We start from the raw sequence: 23,073 nt of genomic DNA on the forward strand, positions 1-23,073 counted from the left end.
ATAAAAGGCAAAGTATGAGCATATATACACAAACTAAGTCCTTGTTAAGGTCTGAAAATGATCCGAGCCTCATTGTCCAATAAGCAATGTCTTGCTACTGTTCCCAAGAGAAGTGGTTTCTTGTTTTCTGCCTTATCTCCTTGGTCTTGCTAACCCTGAGCCCTTGTCCAGAGCAAGAGTGGGAGTGAAACAGGAAATCCCAAGTGACTAATCAACTAATTTCATGTCTTCTGGGTTGGTGGCTGGAATAACCAGACATGCAATGTTACTTCCTCCTCCCTCCTCTTTGAACTATGGGGTATTGAGGGTTTTTTTATGCAATCAAGCATGGTCCTTATATGGTGTCACTGAGGCTGAAGGAAGGCAAGAGAGTTGTAGGTGGCAGGTTGGGCAGAAGGCAAATAACATGAAAAAGAAACTAATACATATCTATTTACCCAGATTTGCTTCCTCAGCAGCAAAGTACCATTGCTCTGCTGTATGCAAGGATCTCTGTGATCACCTCCTGAACAGATAGGTGGTGCTGGATTTCGGTGGAGATAGCATAAGATCGAGTAAGTTTAGAAGAGGGGCCAAAATGTTGGCAGTAATGTTCCCAAACGGCCATTATTGTAAAAGCAAAAATTGGGAGAATTTTTTTGCTGAAAGAAAGGATATTGTGATGGGGGTTTGTTGCCAAAATTAAGTGTGGCATAGAAAGCTTCTAAACACAATCTTGCAACAAAAAGATTCCATGTACATTATTGTTTTTTTGAGGCAGTGATCCTAAATTCTGATGAATCCCATCCTTTTATTCCATAGCCTAGTTCTGTTTTATAGCAACTTACAATTTTGCTTGGCATAAGCCTCTTGGCACAGCAGGAAGAATGTGAAGCTAATTTGATTTTGGGCTTGCATTTCATCAGTGGAATAACAAGTCTGGGGTTTAGAGTTATCCTCTCCCTTCTCAAGTATTCTTGTGATTTTGATTGTATTGTTCAAAGCTTCATTCCATCTTGTCTGTCTGACATTTTCTCCCTAGATGACTCTTGGCAGCTTCAATTTAAAGGAGTGAAAGTACTCGAGATTCTTCCTACCACTGTCTCTTCCCTCTCCCCCTTCTATAATTTATAAAAGCAGAACAGCCCTTTCTGTGGCTGAAGTTCATAATCCGGAGGATCATCTTGACTGTTGCATCACATATGCTATCACATCCAAGTTTTTTCTCTGTCACATTACACTGTTGTGTAGACTTTGGAGGGGGGGATGTTTCCTTGATATAGCATAGCTTCATATGAATATATTTCTTTTTGTTAATAGGGAAGCCTTAGTTTTGTTACACACTAATCAGGCAGTACTTCCAGTGGCACAGTAGCTTCTAAGCATGTTCAGCCTAATTCAGTTTGTGTCATTTTCCCCATATGGGATGTAGGTAATTGATGATACACAAAAGCTTTTACCTGGGAGCTGTAGGTGTCAACAGCTGCTTCCATGTCTTTCCTATGGTAGATAATTCCTGGTTACCAATCTGGCCTTGTTGATCTGTGTTTTCACTCTTTCGGGTGAGTAATTGTAGTCTAAGGAATGCCAGATGTCAATATTTTTGGTTGTCAGTCTCTGTCCAAGCCTAATGTGGCTTCATCTTATATCTTTGCTGTGGTCCTGTGGATTTTGTGGTGTGTTTTGGGCAGAAGTACAAAGCCTGTAAGTATGCTGAGCAGTCGGTGGGCTTCCTGTATAAGGCGGTGCTCATATAGCTACATACCTGCAGAGTGGTGTACAGAAAGTGAACTCTTGGTTGGATTCTTCTATGGTAAGGTTGAACTTGGTGAAGTCCTGCTAGAATAGCACAGATGCTTTCTGTCCATGATGTCCATGATTCCGGATGATTCAATGTCATTTTTTTTTATCTCCGATGGAGGAGCTGCTCTGGAAGAAGCTGAGAAAGTGGTGTTCTAAGTCAGCCTTGAAGATATTGGCCTACTGTGGAACCATGTCAGTGCTCATGCCTGTGCCACTGATCTGAACATGCTTTATTTATTTATTTATTTATTTATATTCATTTTTTTTGTTCAAGAACGAAATGTTACAGTTGTAAAATTGTACAGTTACATATAAACAAATTCAAACTCTGTGTTTATCAAATTACTTGAAACTATACCATATACCCATGTGGCTTCCTCCCACCTCAGTTCGGCATCCTTTAATCTTTAATATCTATTATACATTGTGTCTTTCTACTAAACCCTATCTGGTCACTGTTGATTTTACTTTATATTGAATCATCTTTACATATTTAATCTAGGCATAACAACATATTGTCTTTGGAACAGTCTTTTTTCATATAACCCTCAAAACATTGCCATTCCTTCCTCAAATTCTGGTTAGATTGATTCCTTATGGCTGCCGTTAGTTTGGCCAATCCTATAAATTTGCATAATTTGTTTATCCAAGCCTCCTTCGTGGGGATGGTATCTCCTTTACAATTTCTTGCCAACAAGAGTCTGGCTGTGGCTGTGACGTATAGAAATAATCTTTTTTATCTTGTGGGATGTCTTCCCCTACAATGCTCAATAAGAATTCCTATGGTTTCTTTTCAATTGAGGTTCTGAACATCTTTTTTAATTCTTCGTGTAAAGGTAAAGGGACCCCTGATCATTAGGTCCAGTCGTGGCCGACTCTGGGGTTGCGGTGCTCATCTCGCTTTACTGGCCGAGGGAGCTGGTGTACAACTTCCTTGTCACGTGGCCAGCATGACTAAGCCGCTTCTGGTGAACCAGAGCAGCGCACGAAACGCTGTTTACCTTCCCACCGGAGCAGTACCTATTTATCTACTTGCACTTTGACGTGCTTTCGAACTGCTAGGTTCGCAGGAGCTGGGACCGAGCAACGGGAGCTCACCCTGTCGCGGGGATTCAAACCGCTGACCTTCTGATCGGCAAGTCCTAGGCTCTGTGGTTTAACCCACAGTGCCACTTGCGTCCCAATTCTTTGTGTATACACCCCCAAAACTCTTGACTTTCTGACAGCCCCACCAGACACTGAACATTCATTTTATTCCCAGAGCTGGGTTAGTACAGAGTCATAGTGTTTGGAAATTCATTAAGAGTAGCCACTTGTGGGTTGAACGGGACAACTGATTTTTTTTTTTATCATCCTGTGTTTGTTATTAGGCAAGACAGTGCCCAGGATTGTTGTGATATCAACAAATATTTTGTGTGGGAGTAATATATATCACTGTCGTTTCTGAGTGTTTGGGTGTGTGTACAGAGACACAACTACGGCTCGGGGGAGCACTACCCGTACCTGCTGAAATGCACAGTAGTCTACAAAAGCTTATGCCGTAATAAATTTGTTAGGCTTTATGGTGTCACAAGGCACTTTCCATAATGTTGATATGTAGCAGGGCAATTCCACTTCAAAGCAGCAAATGACATTCCTGACTCTGAATCAGCAGGTACTTCCACATTGTGTGTGAAAAACACCTTAGCGATTCAGGGTACAGTTTCTGAAATGTTATGATTTCTATAGTACAAGCAGGCTTTTTCCCCCCTCAAGAAAGAGAGAAGGATGTGAGTGCAATTGCCTATAAGATACATCCGAGGGACTAAAATTAGGATAGCACCTAATAAGGTCCCATTTTTTGCAAACATGTCCCAGATTGTGGTCAGGACCATCCATCTTTTAAAGTAGCCTGTGACACTGGGGGAGTTCTGTTTCTGCCTATCAGTGAAATCCATTTCACCACCCCTATGTTACAGGGTTGCAGAATAGATGTGCAAGATCTCCTTTATTCTAACCCATGGCATTTTCAGGATTCAGGAGACCACAAAATTAGATTAAAAACATGCTTGCATTCCATACCCATGTACATTGAATCTGGGTTGCTCAAAGCTCTGTACTGCAGTAATATAATATTAAAGGAACTCCACCTAGCATATGTCTAGCAACATGCTGATTTGGGGGGGGGGCGGAATTACTGCACTGTTATTTCTAAATTGGCAGGGTACATTGTTGGTACTATTTTTCTTCTTAGGCAATTCAGAGATCTTTAAGAAGTAGAAAATTTAGTTTTGAAGCCTGCTTCTACAGAAACATTAAAAATGCAACTTCTGTCAGATACACATATATGTGCTAATTCAAAAGAAAAAGAAAATAAAGCTACAATCCAGCTCCACTAAGTGGGAATATCCACTTAAATGGGATATTGACTGCACCTTGGTCCCATCAGGTCCATTTGGAGTTGTATGACCTTCATTTCAGGAAGTTAAGATGAAAAGGCATGATGATGCCACTATTAATTTTCATTCATCTGTGGATGCTGCTGTCAGTCTTTCCCATGGCAACAAATGGTGCCAAAACTGATTTGCGTTAATTTAATCGTGCTGGTATAGGAATCTCTCTTGCAAAGCCCCCACATCCAAATATTCATCAGGGATCGGAGTCGGTATAAGAGTATTTTTTCCCAATGCAAAAAGCAAGGATGTGACTCTCGTCACAGTGAAATGGGTTTCAGAAGAAGTAATCGTTACAAAGGTTTAACTAGCAAGCGGATGACAAGTTTTTGGAAAGGACCAGGAAGAAAACCCCTGTTATTTAATGTCTATGTAGCAGTGTAAAAATGTAATGATTATTCATTTGACCTTAGTGAGCTCTTCAGAAGTGATTCACTGGTACAAAAGGGGAAAAAATGTGTGGCAATTTTTGATCTGATTTATAGAAACATAGTTTTTTGAAAAAGTATAATAACATTAACTAAAATAAGTCAAATATTAAAACATGTTCCACATTGCCTAATCAGCTCTAGGCTTCCTCCATTGAAGAGCAATTGCTAAGAAGGTTTGCCCACAGGCTATTGTGGTCTTAAATTGTTTCACAGATGGTACACTTAAGAGCTTCTTCTGATTGATATTATTTATTGATTTCTTCCATTTTTATGCTGCCTTTCATCCCTCATGGAACTCAGGGGTTACACCCAGGCACTGTTCAGACCAGAAGACAGTGCCAGATATTGGAGATGTGAAATAAGCAGGGACTCCTCCAGATATATCAGAACTGAGCTATTTAAGGATGTTAAAATTTGATCCAGCACCTTGAACTGAATCTGAAACATAGCTTAGGAGCTTTCTCTTTGGGCTGACCAGATGTTTTGAACTACAGTTCCTATCATCCATGACTATTGGCTGTGCTGGCTGAGGCTGATGGGAATTGTAGTGAGAAGACTCCAGTACAGAGTCTATGCAGAAGCTGCAGTAGTGGAGTAATGTTTAATGATCAGGAATCAAGCTTCTGCTTTGTATGAAATCTAAATCTTTCAAATTGAGAACGTTCCACTAGTCCAAAGGCATGAATGAAAGTCGCTCAGTCTGGCAAGTGGTTTCCTTGGCAGCCTGCCCAGTGCTTCAAGATCACCTCCCTAGCTCTCCCTCTTGTCATTGATGTTTGGTTTCTGGTCAGATATATGGATGAACTGTGGCTGTTGGGTAAGCAAGGAAGTTCATGGCTTGTCTTAAATGTGCAAGATCGATCTTGACCACATCAGTTTTAGCTGTTTCTAATTAGGACCAGCTTTAAACATTTTAACCCAGCAGAACAAGTCACTTTTTTGTGCATAGCTATAAATGTAATAGTAATGTTACCTCTATAAGGCTTGCTGTCCTTGATTTATCATGATTTTTCTATGGGTAATAGGAGATGCACAGAATAATGCTACATTTTATGCAATCTTGTGTTTCAGACACATGACTCTTCAACTGGATTGCTTTAGAAACAGTTAGAATTCTAGTTTTTTTAACCTGCTGGTCAGCGACTCTTGTTTCCCTGCTCTTATTCTGGCTTGTTTTTTTTATAATTATTCTATCTTGCTTTTATAATTTTGCATTTTAGCTATTTTTAAACTGCCGGTCTATGGCCATAATAAACAGATTGAGTGATTGCATAGCTATAAGCGCTGGAAGTAAATGAGATTTCAGACACGTGCAACACTACCCCAGTTTGCTTATCTCAGTTATCTTCAACGTAGAAACCATGAAGGCTCCCATCTCCTTAAAAAGCATAAAAAGTGTTTGATACTTTAGGAAGTATGATCTCTGGTTGAAATTCAGAGCATCTTATTGTTAATCGAATGGGTTCTAGGATTTTTCCTCTGTAGTTTCTCAATTGCAAAATAAAGCCTGTCAGTTTTATCTCTGTTATGATGCTACATCAGTTTATATCCTCTCCAGACCCTTCTCTTTAAACAGTGACATGCTCTACTTTATATTTTATTTATATTTTGTATATCTTCCTCAGCATCTGCACCTGAGAATTTTAATTTTTTAATTTTTTGTCATTCGTGCATTCATTCTGCAAAAGCGAGAGAGTGTGAAAGGATGCCTTCAATTGAGTCTACTTATTGCTATTCCAACTGTGTGACTGTTTCCTTAGCAGGACTATTGAATCCTTGGCATTCATTCCCTCATGCGGCTGTGATAACAGAATAAAGAAGCTTTACAGCTGGTTGCAGTCAAGTAGCAAGGCCATTGTAAAAGCTCACAAGAAAATCACTGATGAATGCCATTACCGCCAGTAGCAGGTTTAACAATTGGGAATACCTATATTTTTCCCTGGAGGGATGATCAGTTACTGCAGATGTGTCTTTCTGATATTCTTAAATGGTTTATAAATTGCAGGATGTTTGTTGCAGAGGAATCTGCAAATAACAATTTAATGTGTTTTAAGAAGGGAGGAAATATTATATAAACTTGTCATTTCTCCCCTAACGCTAAATGAAATGTCAAGTTGTCAACCTCTGTTTATTCTAAAAGGGGGGGGGGGCAGAAAAGAATAGAATTGTGGATGCTTGCATTCTTAGCCAACCGTATTATCCGACAATCTCAAGTTTAGGATACAGTGGTACCTCTGGATGTACCTCATTCTCAGTAGAACGTACCTCATTCTCAGTAGAACGTAACACGTGACTGCACGTCTGTGTGTGCGCGGGTTGCATTTCGCCGCTTCTGCGCATGCGCGTGACGTCATTTTGAGCATCTGCGCATGCATGAGTGGCGAAACCTGGAAGTAATGCGTTCCGTTACTTCCGGGTCGCCGCGGAGCGTAACTTGAAAACGCTCTACCTGAAGCATATTCAACCTGAGGTATGACTATATTGCTATATTCCAAAGTAGAAGATGCCTTTGGACTTCATTCCAGGAACATCAGACCTTTTGTGAGTCTAGAAATGTTCTTTTCCAGTTGAAACAATCTTGGTTGGTGAATGAGCTTTGTTGAAGGGCTATCAGAGGCAGTTGCTGTTAGATTTATTTGAGCCTGAAATTAGCCATTTTAATTTCCTCTACCTAGACCAGACTCATAAAATTATTTCCCCTGAAAGTTTTCTACCTTTCAGAGGGTAGGAATTTTTGATGACAAAAAGTTATTCAGAGTTCGTATTGTCTTAAATATTTAACTTCTATGGTGTGGTACTTTTTAAAAAAAAACAAAACCACTTGAAAGAATACTGTTAATATTTGATACCTTCAAGATTCATATTGCAGGTCTAAAATGTTACAACTTTAAAAGTTATTAGAAATGATATAAAAATGGTGTTAAGTTTGTAACCCCCTCCAAGGCTAAGAATTGACCCTTTAAACCAGTGTGGTCCAGCGTGTGGCCCTCGTTGCCTTTTTGGCGGCCCTCGGCAACATTTGACACCCTCCCAGCCCTTGCACTGCTTTCCCAAGGCTGCGAAAGCAAGGCTCTGGGCTTTGGGAAGGAGGCTCTGATATGGTCCTAGAGTCTTCCTGCCTCCCTCTCAAAGCCTAGTTAGCACTTTCCCAGTTAGGACCCTGCCAGAGCCTCACACCTTCTTCCCAAAGCTCAGTACTTAGCTTCCAGCTTTGGGAAGGCAGCACGAGGGCTGGGGCGTCAAATTTTAACTTTGCTACCTTCCCCCACCCGCTGCATGGCATGGCAATGTGCAGCCCACAATTTCTGTTTCGAAATACATTTGCAGAGGTGAGCGCAAAATATGGTCTGAAGCTCAACATCAAAAAACTGAAGATCATGGCCACTGGGCCCAACACCTCCTGGCAAATAGAAGGGGAAGAAATGGAGGCAGTGAGAGATTTTACTTGCTTGGGCTCCATGATCACTGCAGATGGTGACAGCAGTACGAAATTAAAAGACGCCTGCTTCTTGGGAGAAAAGCAATGACTAACCTAGACAGCATCTTCCAAAGCAGAGACATCACCTTGCCAACAAAGATCCGTATAGTTAAAGCTATGGTTTTCCCAGTAGTGATGTATGGAAGTGAGAGCTGGACCATAAAGAAGGCTGATTGCCAAATAATTGATGCTTTTGAGTTATGGTGTTGGAGGAGACTCTTGAGAGTCCCATGGACTGCAAGAAGATCAAACCTATCCATTCTTAAGGAAATCAGCCCTGAGTGCTCATTGGAAGGACAGATTGTGAAGCTGAGGCTCCAATACTTTGGCCACCTCATGAGAAGAAAAGGCTCCCTGGAAAAGACTCTGATGTTGGGAAAGATGGGGGGCACAAGGAGAAGGGGATGACAGAGGACGAGATGGTTGGCCGGTGTTCTCGAAGCTACCAGCATGAGTTTGACCAAACTGCGGGAGGCAGTAGAAGACAGGAGTGCCTGGCGTGCTCTGGTCCATGGGGTCACGAAGAGTCGGACACGACTAAACGACTAAACAATAGCAACAACACCAATTAAGCAGTATTCTATAGATAAAAGCAATTTCTTTTTCAACTGTTGGGGTGCATTGTTACCAAGAACATGTTCTGCTTTACTTCTTTAACTTTCCCACCGGTCTACGTCCATCCCCTGATTAATTCATGAGATTTTTGTGGGCCAAGTCTGAAATAATGGCTTCGATTTCATCCACAGAAGCGATAAACTTTTTGCAAGGCAATGTAATATTTGTGATGCTAACCTTCTAAATGATTTTTATTGATGATGACAGATGCCTCTGTGGTGATGCGCTCCGAGTCATGCCTAATATGTTCAGAATAAGTCTTCTGGAAGGCTGTACATCTGTCTTAAGATCTTTTGCTAAAATATTTAAATCAAGGTCATTGTTTATGTTTGATATTTTTTATTTTTTTTAAAAAAAAGCTTTTAGCTATTGGCCCGCCGTTTTATACATTTAAAGATGAAACCGGTCATAACTTCAAGGGCTGCAAATGGAAAGTTATAATAGGTAGCAGGTGTTGGGAAAGGCAATTATGCATTAGGTGTTTTGCTCAATTTCCAAAACTGTCCAAGACTATCCGTTTGAAATACTTTGTAGCCTAGTTTTATCTCTGAACCATGATGAATTCTTAAATCTAAAGGGAATATGCATTTTTCCTTTAATGAATTGAATACTTAAGCCCATTTGATTTGATTTAAAAGAGCCTAGGAAAGGGAAAATATCAAGCGGTAATGGCATGTTTTACAATTATTTTGAAAGAGCTGTTGGATGTAGCTTGTATAACAGCAGTGTTCACTTTTGGTAAAGATTATTTGAAGGTTCTGATGAACTTCGTGCTCATGGCTTTGTTTAGTTCGTCTTGGACCTAGACTGAAAACTGCTTATATCCCCCCTCCTCCATTTGAGAACATTAGAGCTCACTTGGGTCAGAAGTCCACAATGTCTACAGTGAAGTCCACAAATGGGGCTTGAAGAGTACTAGCACTCTCCTGCTATTATTCTCCAGCAATTGGCATTCAGTGGCGTACTAATAATAGTCCCCAATTGCAATTCACCCTTTTCAGAGCAGTTTTAATTGAACTATCCACCATGACCTCCAGATTTTCTTGCTTAGTCACCATCAGTTCAGACCTCACCAGTGAATGTGAAGTCAGGGTATTCCATGTTTCTCAGGTTTAAATGCCAGAATTTCCTCGTTATTCCCAATCTCCTCATTATTTATGAACACTTTAAATAGCATTGGGAGTCTCACTGCTTACTTCCATTGTGAGTACTGTCTGTTTGCTTCTACCCCCTATTTCCTGTTTATCTAGAAATAATCCATAGGAGCAGCCAACCTCTTTTTCTCTGTCTGCTAATTTTATTCAAAGCTTTGATGGAGGGACTTTGTTGAAAGCATTGTGAAAGTTCACGTACTTCATGACATACTCAAAGATGTCAAATACTTGTGACAGAGGATTTACCGTATTTTTCGCCCTATAGGATGCACTTTTCCCCCCTCCAAAAATGAAGGGGAAATGTGTGTGCGTCCTATGGGGCGAATACAGGCTTTCGCTGAAGCCTGGAGAACGAGAGGGGTTGGTGCTCTCCAGGCTTCAGGAAGCTCTGTGCAACCCTCGGGAGCCCGGCGCCAAGCCCCATGCCTGGGGGGGAAATAATTTTTTTTCTTTATTCCCCCCCCCCAAAAAAAACCACCTAGGTGCGGCCTATGGGGCGAAAAATACGGTAACTTTGCAGAAGCAATGCTGATTCTTCCTCAGCAAAACTTTTTCTTCTATATGCTTAATAATGTGTTACCTGTAATAATAGTTTCCACCAATTTACCTGGAAAAAAATCTAGGCCAACTGGCTCGTAATTACCTGGATTTCTCATGATATAACGGTATTATATTGAGGACATTCAACTTCAGAAGCTCTAATGATCTCAGCTTCATGTTGATGTTAAATAGTTTGGGAAATAAGATTTATCTCTGTGGTATCCCACAAGCTGGGTCTCAAGGGGCAAGCACTTTCTTCCTTTCTGACAGGTAGGAATGGAAGCATCACAGTGTGATGCTCATATTCTCAGTTTTGGCAGGCAGTGTATAATGTTTCATGCTAAATGGTGACAAAGACAATCAAGAAGTCAAGGAGAATAAACAGGATTAAAACCCCACTGTCTATTCCTCTCAACAAAAGATGGTTCACTGGCACAATTAAAGCGGTTTTCAAAACAAAGACTGACACCAGAAATCTTTACTTGATGCTTACTGCAAAGCTTAATTGATATAGCGTCTCTTATATATTATTGGATAGAGTACTCTGAAATAGTGTTGGTTCCTGGTGAGCAATTCCCCACCTGCAATAAAGATAAAATTATTTGGGATCTGATTTTGGAGTTTGATTTAATAATTCAATCATAAAAATCAGGAACAACTTTACCTCCTGGAGCTAATTAACTTTGGAGTAACTAGAAAAATGACAGAATATCACAATGAATAAACTGCAGTTATTGTCTGGTTATACATAAATTCTCTTTCTCTCTTTCTCAGTCTGAACCAGAGGGATTTTCTCACTTCCATTTATATGTGTGTGCTGCCTTCCTTGTCAGATGGAAGAAGGAGATCTTAGAGGAAAGAGACTTTCAAGTAAGTGAAGTAGCCTTTGTTTTCAGGAAAAGAAATAAGCAGACGTCTTCCTTGAAACTGTTTCAGATGAAACTATTTTATTTATTGAATTTATAGATTGCTTTTCACCGCAAACGTGGTTTACAGCAGGAATAAAAAACATAACAAACAAAAAAACCACACGGAAACAATTCAGGTGGTAAAACTACCTGAATAATACACAGTGTACTATGCAGAGCAGACTCGGCCAGCTCCTCCAAAATCTTGGGGAAGAGATAAGTTCTTAGTAGGCAGTGTGGCCATCTGTGCTTCCAAGGAGAGAGAATTGCACAGCTGAAATGCAGTAGTGAAACCAGATTGTAATGGATCCACGTCATTGGCTCCATCCAAGTACACTTGAAGCTGTGCCGTCAACACCCTCTCAAACAGCTTGCCCAGGAATGGGATATTGGCAATTTGATGGTAGCTCAGGTTCCAGTGAGGACTTCTTAAGAACCACTGCCTCTTTCAAGGCAGCTGGGACTATTTCTTCCAGCAAAGAGACATTCACCACTGCGATGAGGGACAGTAACCGAGGGACTATGCATTTTATATGGTTTGTGTGACTGTGTTGCTGGCAGGCTTGTTTCGTTGTCGGAGAACCGACTCGGCTTATTCCAGGTGAAAAGGCAACGGAAGGAAGAAGCAATGGCCACTTTGCTATCTGATACAAAGCTGGCTCATCTGGCCCACTGGAGTTTTGCAGAAAGATAAGAGGGATGTGCCCTCTCTCATATATGTGAGCAAGGGCTGTCGGGTTACCTTCACTGTCATAAATCTTGCCTGCATGCATTGTACTTACAGAGGTAATTTGGAGTAGCTCCTGTTCGCATGGAACTTCCGACACATGCTATGTTTCAGCCAGCCGGTCATATGGTCACTTTAATTTCTCTCCCCCCGCTTTTGAAAATTATTTCTGGGACATAGACACCTGAACTTTAGGGGGTTCATCTTTAGATCTAAGCTGATCAATCAAAATGTCCCGAGTTTTCGGCTGCAATAAAATACGCTCTTGTGAACTTACCACTTAGTGAAGCAGTGGCCAACATAAAGCTGCTATTATAACTTAAGCTGAGTCCAGAAAGAGCCGTATATCACACATTAATAAAGGTAAGTCTAGGCATATGTTAGTGTGGTTCAGAAACCACACTTCCTTCAATTTCAGCCATTATACCGTTCTACATAGAATTAATATGTCGAGTCGTTTGTTCTCATTGTATTTTAATGTTGAATAAGTTAAATTTCATGCACAATTATTTTATCTCCTGGCACTGTCAAGCGTTTGCATCTATTTTTCTTCAGTCCTGTGAAAATCTCAAATGTCCCAGCTTTAGCTAAAGAAATGAACAATAAGTCAACGTCAAAGTCATGGGGGTGAATATGAAGGGAGTCATCATTTAGCACTGTGATCAATTAAGCATAGACAATGTAAATTAATGAATTTTACATCTTGCACACAAATCATGAGACAGGTTGTACTGCACTTAGAAATGTTCTACATTTATCTACATTAAATCTACCTTTTCAGAAACTTAAATAGAATTGACACAAATGTTCAGTAGTGAAGGAGCGGAATATTCTGGTTTAAACATCCAGTCTATTTAACCCAGTATAGCTATAACATGCCATTCCCATGACAATCTCCAGCTAAGATGAGATCATGGGATGGGATTGCCTAAGACATTCTGACCCCAGGACAGTGGCTACAATTAGCAGAACCACTTTTCTTACAGCCTACTATGATGCCAAACTTTAGTTTAGGCTCTAATATAGCAAGTCCTTTGCAAATTTACTGGCATGATCACTTTAGAAGATGGCATGGCAGGTACTGTAAGGCATCAGTTGAACTGGCATTAGATATGAAACAACTGCTTAGATTTTAGCTACCCGGGTTGTATGTACGTGTGTTATGTACTGTCATTGTATTTTGGTGAAACTGAGCTTCACTATCTCTGCTGACCTCAGATTTCATACTGTAAAGGTGTGTGTGTGTGTGTGTGTGTGTGAGTGAGTGAGTGAGAGAGAGAGAGAGAGAGAGAGAGAGGTGTTCTTATCAATCTACCTCAAGAAAGAAATGATAGTGATAAGGAGATATCCTAGTTTTTTTCTGATCTGGATGTGGTTGTGGTCCTAGAAGAATCGGGAATGTAGTTCACTTATGGTGTCTTTTTTCAAGAATGTGCCTTTTACCAACTTTTATGCTCTCCGACCTCTAGGAAATGACAATCTGGCTTGTGATTTGTTGTGCATTCAAACAGCTTTTTATATATTACACGTATGTGACGTTACATTTCTGTTGATCCTATTCATTTTATTTTGTAAGTCATCGTGAAACTCTGGATCAATGTTTACTAGGATATACAACTGAATTTGTTTAAAAACTCGGCAGAATGTTCTAGGCAAACTTTCCTCATGCGTTAACCTTACAATCACTTTATTTGAAGTAAGTTTAACCTGCAACACCTAGAAAATGTTTTTACTGTTGCGCTAGCAGAATTGCCCTCTTTCTTCTCCTTTTGTACCTCTATGTTTGCTTTCAGAGAAGATGCAAAAACAGCATTAATGTTTTATTATATTAGCTTCTATTTTATCAACACTTTCAGAGAGTGGAACTTGCTTTCCAGACCAATTAAATGGGCTCACTTAAAAGATTGTCTTATATGTCAGCATTTACGGTATACAAGTCCTATATGGAGCTGCCCAAGCATAAAGTTGAATGGTTATTCTCTAAGCCAGTATATATAAAAACTGGTATAAAGGCCTGCCAAGAACTGATTGGATGTATTTTATCGATTTGTTTAAATGCTGCCATTATTATTCACTTCAGGCAGGTACCTAATTAGATAATCACTGTAACATAGCAACCTAAGAAGCATATCAGCAACATATCACTTCACTTTGTCTCTGAAGAGCTGCAATTATAGCAGTTTCAGGGTTGAAAGGTGGCCTGAAAGAAAACAAAGGATTGAAAAGGACAAAGTTGTATAGGCTAATCTGCACCTAAGGGCTTTGAGGATCATTCCACTAACACTAGCTTATGCAACATTTCATTTTCGAGCCTACTCTGTTCTACGGAGTCTCTGATCCTAACATTTTAATCCCATAAAGCATAAGTTTAGTGTGTAATGCCATCTTTCTGCACTGTTCAGCAGTTTAATAAAATGCAGATTCCAATAGACTCTCTTTGAAACTTGAATATTTCTAATATGATTAGGTCGGGGCTATTAACCTTGTAATGTCATTGGTCAGCTCTTGGTATCTGCCCCAGGAATGCTTTTTGAATTCTTGAAATAGCAAAACGCATAATGAAGTGCATACTAACCAAAGGGTTTTGTCTCCATTAATGATTTTATTTTAATTGAGGCAGCGTGTTTAATATGGGCTAATGTCCCTTATGTGATTGTATTTGCCCAAGGATTTCCTTGTGGCATTTGAAAGAACTGATGCAGGATAAAAAGTCTAGGCACTGACAATAAAAAGTGAATACCAAATCAAAGTCTTGGAAGAAAGTGTGAGGAGACAAAGACTATGGTTTGTTTTGGTCTTAGCTCTAGAGCTGTTTTTAAAAAAACAAAACAAACCCAATTTCTCAGTTACTTTCATTAGGATGTTTCCAAGAGATGGCAGCATTCAGGCCATTTAGTGCTCAGCTGTTAAACATTTTGCTCAATTGAACACTGATAACTCTTCTCTCAGGGAAAGAAAATCCCATGCACTTGTATTTTGAATCTGTCACTAGAAAGCACATGCACAATTCCATGTTGATTGGTTCTGCTGTGTTGTGAAATGCTAAACAGTTTTGTAGCAATAAACCCTGTCAGGGTATGGATCCTAGCAGATGAGAGTCCTAATAACTTGACAGTTCCAACTGTTACCAGTCTTGATCAGTTGCCCTGTTAAATACAAATATGTGATTCGTAGTTTTCAGGCAAATTACTACCTCTTGTTGGATAACTTGTGGGTCAGATTACGTTTTAACAGCAACAGTTAAGGACAAATAAGGAGCATTCTTGAAATCCCTATTTATACAGGCTTTTTCAAGGGGGTTGTAGTCTAGCACAGTCACCTACTTCTGGGGAAGAATGGTGATAGCCTCCTTCTCGCGTTTCCCATGCTGTGTGATGACCATGTGCCTCTTCCATTCAGTAGATACAGAGCAAGGGTTTCTGCCTCCTCTTGCTGAAAGGCTGCTCATCTGCCCAACAGCCTGAATATCTGTTTCAGGGGCATCTCCACCTTTTGAAATCAATACTTTAAACAGAAGTCTCAAAGTTCAAGAATGTCATATGAATGCCTAGAAAATCCTGTCTGCAAAAACTCAAGCTAGGAAGCGGTTAAATAAACTCAACCAAAATGACCAATTTCTGGCTACAAAATCCTGTTGTATCTTAAGAGTTCTGTGCTGTTGACTGAATGTAATGAGTTTGGACTTTTGGGATGGGAACTAAGTGCCTCTGTAGAGCCCCATGACACTTGGGTTTGAGTCATGAACCAGAAGGTTGCTCTTGGTTGATGGTAAAGATTGAGTTTGGACTTCTGGGGTGGGAACTAAGTGCCTCTGTAGAGCCCCATGACACTTGGGTTTGATACATGAACCAGAAGGTTGCTCTTGGTTGATGGTAAAAATTGAAATGAAGCAAAGCAGTTCAGAAGTATCCAGTAAGCAGTGTTGGTTCAAAAAACGCAAGCGCACACTCATTGAAATCTCGACTCTGTGTCTGTTTAAAACGTATGATGATTAGAAAACATTATTTCATTTGAAGACATTGATGCTGCTTCAGACAAATGAAGATGATAAAACTTGTCTAAACACGATGCTACAAAGCTCAGGGAAGCGAAATAAAACATTACGTTGAACTATTATGTTCAGCGTATTTTGAAACATGTAAGATCTGAATTGTTCAACAAAGGTGGAATATTTATTAGTCATTTTAAGAACTGGGTTTTTCCTGATATTGGTATATATCCACTGATAGACGTCTGTGAGCTGGCAGAGGATGCTGTTAGCAGAAAGCATGAGAAACGGTTTTCACTACTTCCCCCTTCCTCAGTCACTTGTGCATCCTCCCCCGCCCCCGCCCCCAAAAAAATCTGCTCAAGAGTGTTTGGGGACCTTTGGAATAACATTGTACTCACTTCTCCTTCCTCCTGACTGGCCTGTACTGACTGGCCTGAGATCACCGAGTGAGCTTCATGTCTGGCTGAGGTTTTCAGCCCTGATCTCCCACGTCCTACTGCAACCTTCCTGGCCATATGCTTTTACAAAGTATCTCCACAGCTCCCAGCCAGATTTAGTTGAGGCAGTTGATCCTTCACTGTGTGTAAAATACTTCAAACATTTATGAATGCACAACGTTACCCCAGAAACGGTGTGATTTTTCCACATTCGTATGTTGTTAGATCTAAGCTTTTTCAAAAGGAATATAGCTTCTTCCTAAAACTATTTTCTCGGTACCGTATTTTTTTTAAGGTCCTGCTTTCCTCATTTGGCCTGTTGGTATTCCCTGCGCCGCTTGCCTAATCTCCAATAAAATAATCGGATCATTCCTTATTAAATCTGTATGCTTTGCTTGCATTGGGATAGACTGTATCCTGAACATGTTTACATTCATAGTTGAGCACTGGTACATGCTACTTACAAAGGACGTTGCATAGCCTTCACTGAAATATGTTAGGTTATGCTCATCTTAGACCAGGGATAGGGAGCCTGTGCCCTTGCCAGATGTTGCATGACTGTATCTCTTATAATCTATGACTATTGGCTTTGGTGACTTGGGCTGATGGGAGTTGGAGTCCATTAGCACCTTAGTTCCCCACCTCATCTTGTGCCTTCTTCTTGCTCCATATGCATGGGAATTGGATAGTGAGTGTGTGTGTGTGTGTGTGTGTGTGTGTGTGTGTGTAAATTCATATGTAAATTGCAATTTTGATCAGCATTCCATATAGATTTTCTTTACAAATGTAAAAAGAGAAGAAAGTCTGATCATTTAATGTGTTTATAGACGCCAGAGCATAAAAACAAATTGAGCCTCACAGCAACTAATAAAACAACCATCCTATTACAGAGAAAGCCAAGATGTTCTAAAATGTGCAAATTTCAGAAGGAGTTTGTAAAACTAAAATAGGAAGGTATTTACTGTACCTCCCTATTTGCTGTGGTAATAGTCATTTGTGCCAGTATACTGAGGGGAAATTAGTACTACTATAAACATGGGTCTAATTTAGAGAATGGCCCCAGTGACCTGAAAATATTTAATTTGGCCAACTTCATGAATTTAAAGTAGTTCATTTAATAAATTGGGAGCAATTGCAGTGATTAAAAAGCATGAATTCAGCAAGGAATTCCATATTATTGTACAGTGGGATATATTTTTGCCCACGCTGAATTATTGCAGTATTTCAGCTACAAAATGGAAACTTGCTTTTTACATCAAGGTTTATGTGTGTGCGTGTGATAATTATATAAAATCTGTATTATCACTTCCCCCACAGCCATGACCCCATGTTGTAGCCGTAACTGTATATGGTCATTCTCCGCAGCAATAGCAAACTCTTCTGGGTGTCTATAGGTCAAACTACACAGGTGTCATTGCCTGCTTGGCTCCACCAGAAGCTGAATTTGGCAGCCCCAGGCACAAGAGGAGGAGGAGGAGGAGCAGATGATGGAGTGGGGAGCTCAGGGATGGCGATCCTCCCCTTGTGACCTTAAATGTCAGAGAGGAGGAAGCAGATCTGCCAGTTCTCTCCATCATCCCTCCTGCAGAGTGCACAGCCCGGTCAGGGAGGGAGGAAGGACTTTGACCAGCCAGAGGAAGAAGAGGTGTCAGAACTGGACTCGGGTGGGTAGGAAACAGTCTTGTTGCTGAGGACCAGATGTCACATTTGTAGGTGGGATCAGATGCACTTTCCATGAGAGAGTGGGTGTACGCATCCACAGTAGGATGACAGAGTTAGGGTCCTGGGTGTGAGCCCACCCTGGCCCGCCCTTAAAAGATTGGCAGAAGGGGCACCTCAACTGCTGGGACCTCACTGTATCTTCCATTGACCTTCTCAGCTGGCACAGAGAGTTGAGTGAGCTTTGTCCTATTGCAATAGCTATAATAAAAGCTGGGCCCCTAAATCTGGGTGCTGGACTTCTTTGGTTTTTGAAAAGGTGGTTGTTCCTCCACCTGGGTAACGAACAAGGTGGTGCAAAGGTGAATTCTTACCACAGTTATGAACCTCTTGTCTTTCTCATGCACCTTGAAAGCATGACTTCTGGGCCTTGGGCTTGCTGTTGAGCCGGTACCACTGTTAGCCCAAATAAAGATCTCTTCCTTACTTGCGAGTAAAAGTTACAGATAGGTAGCCGTGTTGGTCTGCCATAGTCAAAACAAAAAAAATTTTTTTCCTTCCAGTAGCACCTTAAAGACCAACTAAGTTAGTTCTTGGTATGAACTTTCGTGTGCATGCACACTTCTTCAGATACCAGAAGATATCAGTCTGTACCTGTGCAAGTTTCTTGGTGAGGTTGATGGACTTCCATTTCATGCGGCTCAATGTGGTGCCTTCCATAGTTCCAGTTACAGATAGGTAGCCGTGTTGGTCTGCCATAGTCAAAACAAAAAAAAAAAATTTCCCTTCCAGTAGCACCTTAAAGACCAACTAAGTTAGTTCTTGGTATGAGCTTTCGTGTGCATGCACACTTCTTCAGATACACTGAAACAGAAGTTGCCAGATCCTTCTATATAGTGAGAAGGTGGGGAGGGGTATTACTCAGAAGGGTGGTGGGAATGGGTGATTGGCAGATAGCTGTGATGAGCCTGTTGACGACTCTTAATGACTGCAATAGGTCTTACAGGAAAAAGCAAGGGGTGGGAAGGTGAAAAATGGCTTTGTCATGTATAATGAGATAAGAATCCAATGTCTTTGTTCAGACCAGGTCTCTCCATGGTTTTAAGTTTGGTGAGTAAAAGTCACTGTTGCTGCATATTGTGACAAGAGCTGGACAACAAGTTAAAATGCAGGAGTGCGTCTCGTGTGCTTCCCTAAGCACCCAACACAGACCTCAGTTATGACTAGGTTAGAGAGGGAACCTTCCACTGGTGCCAATTTGATGTCTGCTTTTCTGCATAACACCTGCATCTTCTGCAAGAAAGAAAACCATATCCAAAAGCAGCATGGAAACGGCTTATCAGCCTTCTGAGGCTGCTATCAGCGATGTTGAACGTGTTGCGGTTATCAAAGCATTCATTCAGGTTCATGTTATCATGTTTCTTTTTAGAAGTTCCCATGCCAGCATGCTGTTTGCTGCATATGTGATAAATTTCAGTAAGTGGAGTCACTGTTGTGTGGCTGCTATTTATTTAACTTATTTAATTCAGTATCTTGAAGTGCTTTCACAGTAGAAACCTCAAAAATAAAAACAACTACCGTATTTACTCGAGTTGAATGCGCCATTGAATCTAATGTGCATCCTAATTTTTGCAATGTAATTTGGCAAAAAAAGGGTGCACATTAGAGATCCCCCAGCCCTACTGACCACCTCAAACTATCTTGTCTTACGGGAGGGGCTGCCTCCTTTTTTACAGTCCCTGCCCTGCCACCCCTCTGACCCACAGGCTCCTTCGCCACCTGGGCACACTGAGGACTGGCCACGTGGCTGGCATGCTTGGGCTGCCCAGGCTCAGGTGCCCACCCCAAATGCAGCCCAGCAGCCTCCTGGCCTCCTCTCGCCCGGATTCACCAGTTGCGTACCCCTCAGCTCTGACTAGTCTGGCCAAGCGGCAGCTGTGAGTTAGGTGGTGAGGCACATGAACTGAGCAGCGCAGTGGTGCTGCGGCCTGGCCAGAGGATCGGAATAGAGCAGCGTGCCCCCGGCCCAGTGACAGCCGGCTGGGAGGGCGCATCTGGCCCCACGCAGCCGATTTGCACCCAGGGGTACCGTATTTACACGAATGAAATGCTCCATCGAATCTAATGCACACCTTAATGTTCACAACATAATTTGGCAAAAAAAGAAATGTGCATTAGACTCGAGTAAATACGGTAAAAACCATTTCATTTTTTTGAAAAAACAGAAAAGCGGCTTTTAAAATAAAGGCCATTTCAAATCCAAGACAGATATAGGCTGGGATAAAATGTGCACCCTTGTTGAAAAAGGACGGTGCTGAAAAGACACCAGAGGTGGCATGTAATGGGGATGCTGGAACGTATTGGCATACTGTGCACCTACCAGACTATTGTTGTACAGTCTTCCATCAGCCTCTTCCACTGTGTCAGATGGCCTCTGTTTTTAATGTTCTCATCAACCTTTGTTCTGTGACGAGTTCTGTCCAGAATCTGTCAATCCGGTGAATGGAGTGAAGACTGTTTGATATGGATTGATTACGAAGCCAGTCATGGATTGAATGGAACAGCTGCATCACCTGCAAGTACATAGCTGGCGCACTGAGCACATCCAGTAACTGCAAAATAGTTAAGCGTGTGACTTCAGTTACATGTAGGTTCCAGTTACCAATACATTTAGCATCAATGTGCTTCTGCTATCTCAATGCTAAATCTATAGATAAACATCTTTAGTCTTTAGCTTATATCAGTCTTTGCATTTCTATAGTTCTGGCTGAACATGGTTTAGTGCTGTATTTTTTCTCTCTTTCAAAAATACATGCAGATAGGTATTGTAGGGCCCTAATGCATTGTTGTTCTGCATTTGCAGTAAGTAGGTCAGATTATACCTTAGTCTTTGGATGTTCTATGTCTCATCTGCTATGCAGTCTTCCCTGAAATTGATCAAGGCTTCTTTCAGTCTCTGCTTTGGCTGTGGAAATGCGGCTGAGTCGTCGCTGCAGATTCTTCTCAAAGCTGCCACTCTAGCTCTGTCTTGCCTTCTCTCTTCTCTCATTTGTTTCACAGCCGCAACACCTCCTCTAGGACAGAAATAAAAATAAATAAATTGCAGTCTGCTCCTTCAGGAGAAAAGCGCAGTTGAATCCCTGCAGTCGTCACAAATAAAATGAATGATTCACAGATAAGGCAGGGAGGAAGTTAGGAAACTAAGGGTGGAAGGAGGAGTTTATTGCACCCAGAAAGGGTGCCATAAAGAAATGGGTGTGCAGCTGATTGTATCGAGGAGGTAAAAAGGAGGTATAAAGAAAAAGGAGGGAGTCACTTTCTCATATGTCAGGCAGAAGGGAAGGGATCTAGACTTGTATTAGTATACTTGTTACCATTCACTTGAGAGATGATTTCTGCATGCTGTACTACCAGAACAATAACAGAAGCTAAGATATGACTGGGACACGGGTGGCGCTGTGGTCTAAACCACAGAGCCTAGGGCAGGGATAAGCAACCTAAGGCCCAATCGCCTTCTCAATCCGGCCCGTGGACAGTCCGGGAATCAGCATGTTTTTACATGAGTAGAATGTGTCCTTTTATTTAAAATGCATCTCTGGCTTATTTGTGGGGCATAGGAATTTGTTCATATATTTTTTCAAAATATAGTGCGGCCCACCACATGGTCTGAGGGATGGTGGACCGGCCCATGGCTGAAAAAGGTTGCTGACCCCTGGCCCTAGGGCTTGCCCATCTGTAGGTTGGTGGTTTGAATCCCTGCGATGGGGTGAGCTCCCGTTGCTCGGTCCCTGCTCCTGCCAACCTAGCAGTTCGAAAGCACGTCAAAGTGCAAGTAGATAAATAGGTAACTCTCCGGCGGGAAGGTAAACGGTGTTTCGTGCACTGCTCTGGTTCGCCAGAAGCAGCTTAGTCATGCTGGCCACATGACCCGGAAGCTGTCTGCGGGCAAACGTTGGCTCCCTCGGCCAGTAAAGCAAGATGAGCGCTGCAACCCCAGAGTCGTCTGTGACTGGACTTAACAGTCAGGTGTCCCTTTACCTTTACCCTTTAAGATATGACTACACTCAGTGAAACTAAAGGTTCTACAAAAACAAGGCTTATACCTTCATGAAAGCTAAAGCTATGTACAGCATATCCAAAATTTGCTTCTTACATGTCAAGTGTTTTTGTGTTTTTATATTGTCAATCAATCGCCCTGTAACTGTCAGATGAAGGGCAGTATGAAAATATAATTAATAGAAACAAACAAAATTTTCTTTTCAAACCGAAATTTAACATTCTGAGCATGCACAAATCTCATTGGCCTTTTGGCAGGGTGATTCCCCACTCCCCAGATTCTGTTATTTATTTATTTTCTCTTCTGCTAACCTTGGAGTTTCTCCAAGCATACCGAGCAAAAATTTACCCCCATTCCTGTCATCTCACACCACCTGGGTTTACCTTTAGAGGAAATTGTGGTTTTTTGGGGTGGTTGTGTGTCCCCCCCCAGCAAGGTTTCACAGTTCTCAGTTGTGGCATAATATAAAAATGAAGAAGAAGAAGAAGAAGATGGCTGCACCGGTTCCCTTGTTTTTTACACGGACATCTAAGGCTGGAGCTAGGTTAAATTAAAGTTCAGCCATTTCAGGGCATTTGATCACATTTAACTGGCTCATCCTTTCAAGCAGTAAAGGTCAGCTTCTGTTTGTGCTCTAACTGTCCGATAATCTGTGAAAACCACTTTTGTGTGCATTTATTGTTCAGTAACCACATAAGGCAAGTTGCCATGTAGCTGAGTTCTTGGCATTTTGTGACAAATATATGAAATTTGGGCATGGCCCTGAGCAATGGGCTCTTGTTTCAACATGTTTGATCTCTGCAAACGTTAAGTTTAAAGTTAACATTAAAGTTAAGGTGTGTGTTGGGTGGCTTGCGGGGAG

General features: G+C 41.3%; 1 protein-coding gene across 1 annotated transcript in view; it reads left to right on the forward strand.

Annotated features, from left to right (window-relative positions):
- TBC1D22A (TBC1 domain family member 22A) overlaps nt 1-23,073 on the forward strand; it is a 113,314-nt gene that overhangs the window by 71,809 nt on the left and 18,432 nt on the right. Inside the window, exon 12 of the mRNA XM_053404717.1 lies at nt 11,207-11,302. Coding sequence (XP_053260692.1) covers nt 11,207-11,302 — 96 coding nt within the window. The remainder of the gene's footprint in view (nt 1-11,206; nt 11,303-23,073) is intronic.

The sequence above is a fragment of the Podarcis raffonei genome, chromosome 10 (assembly GCF_027172205.1).
Source record: "Podarcis raffonei isolate rPodRaf1 chromosome 10, rPodRaf1.pri, whole genome shotgun sequence".
Classification (NCBI taxonomy): Eukaryota; Metazoa; Chordata; class Lepidosauria; order Squamata; family Lacertidae; genus Podarcis; species Podarcis raffonei.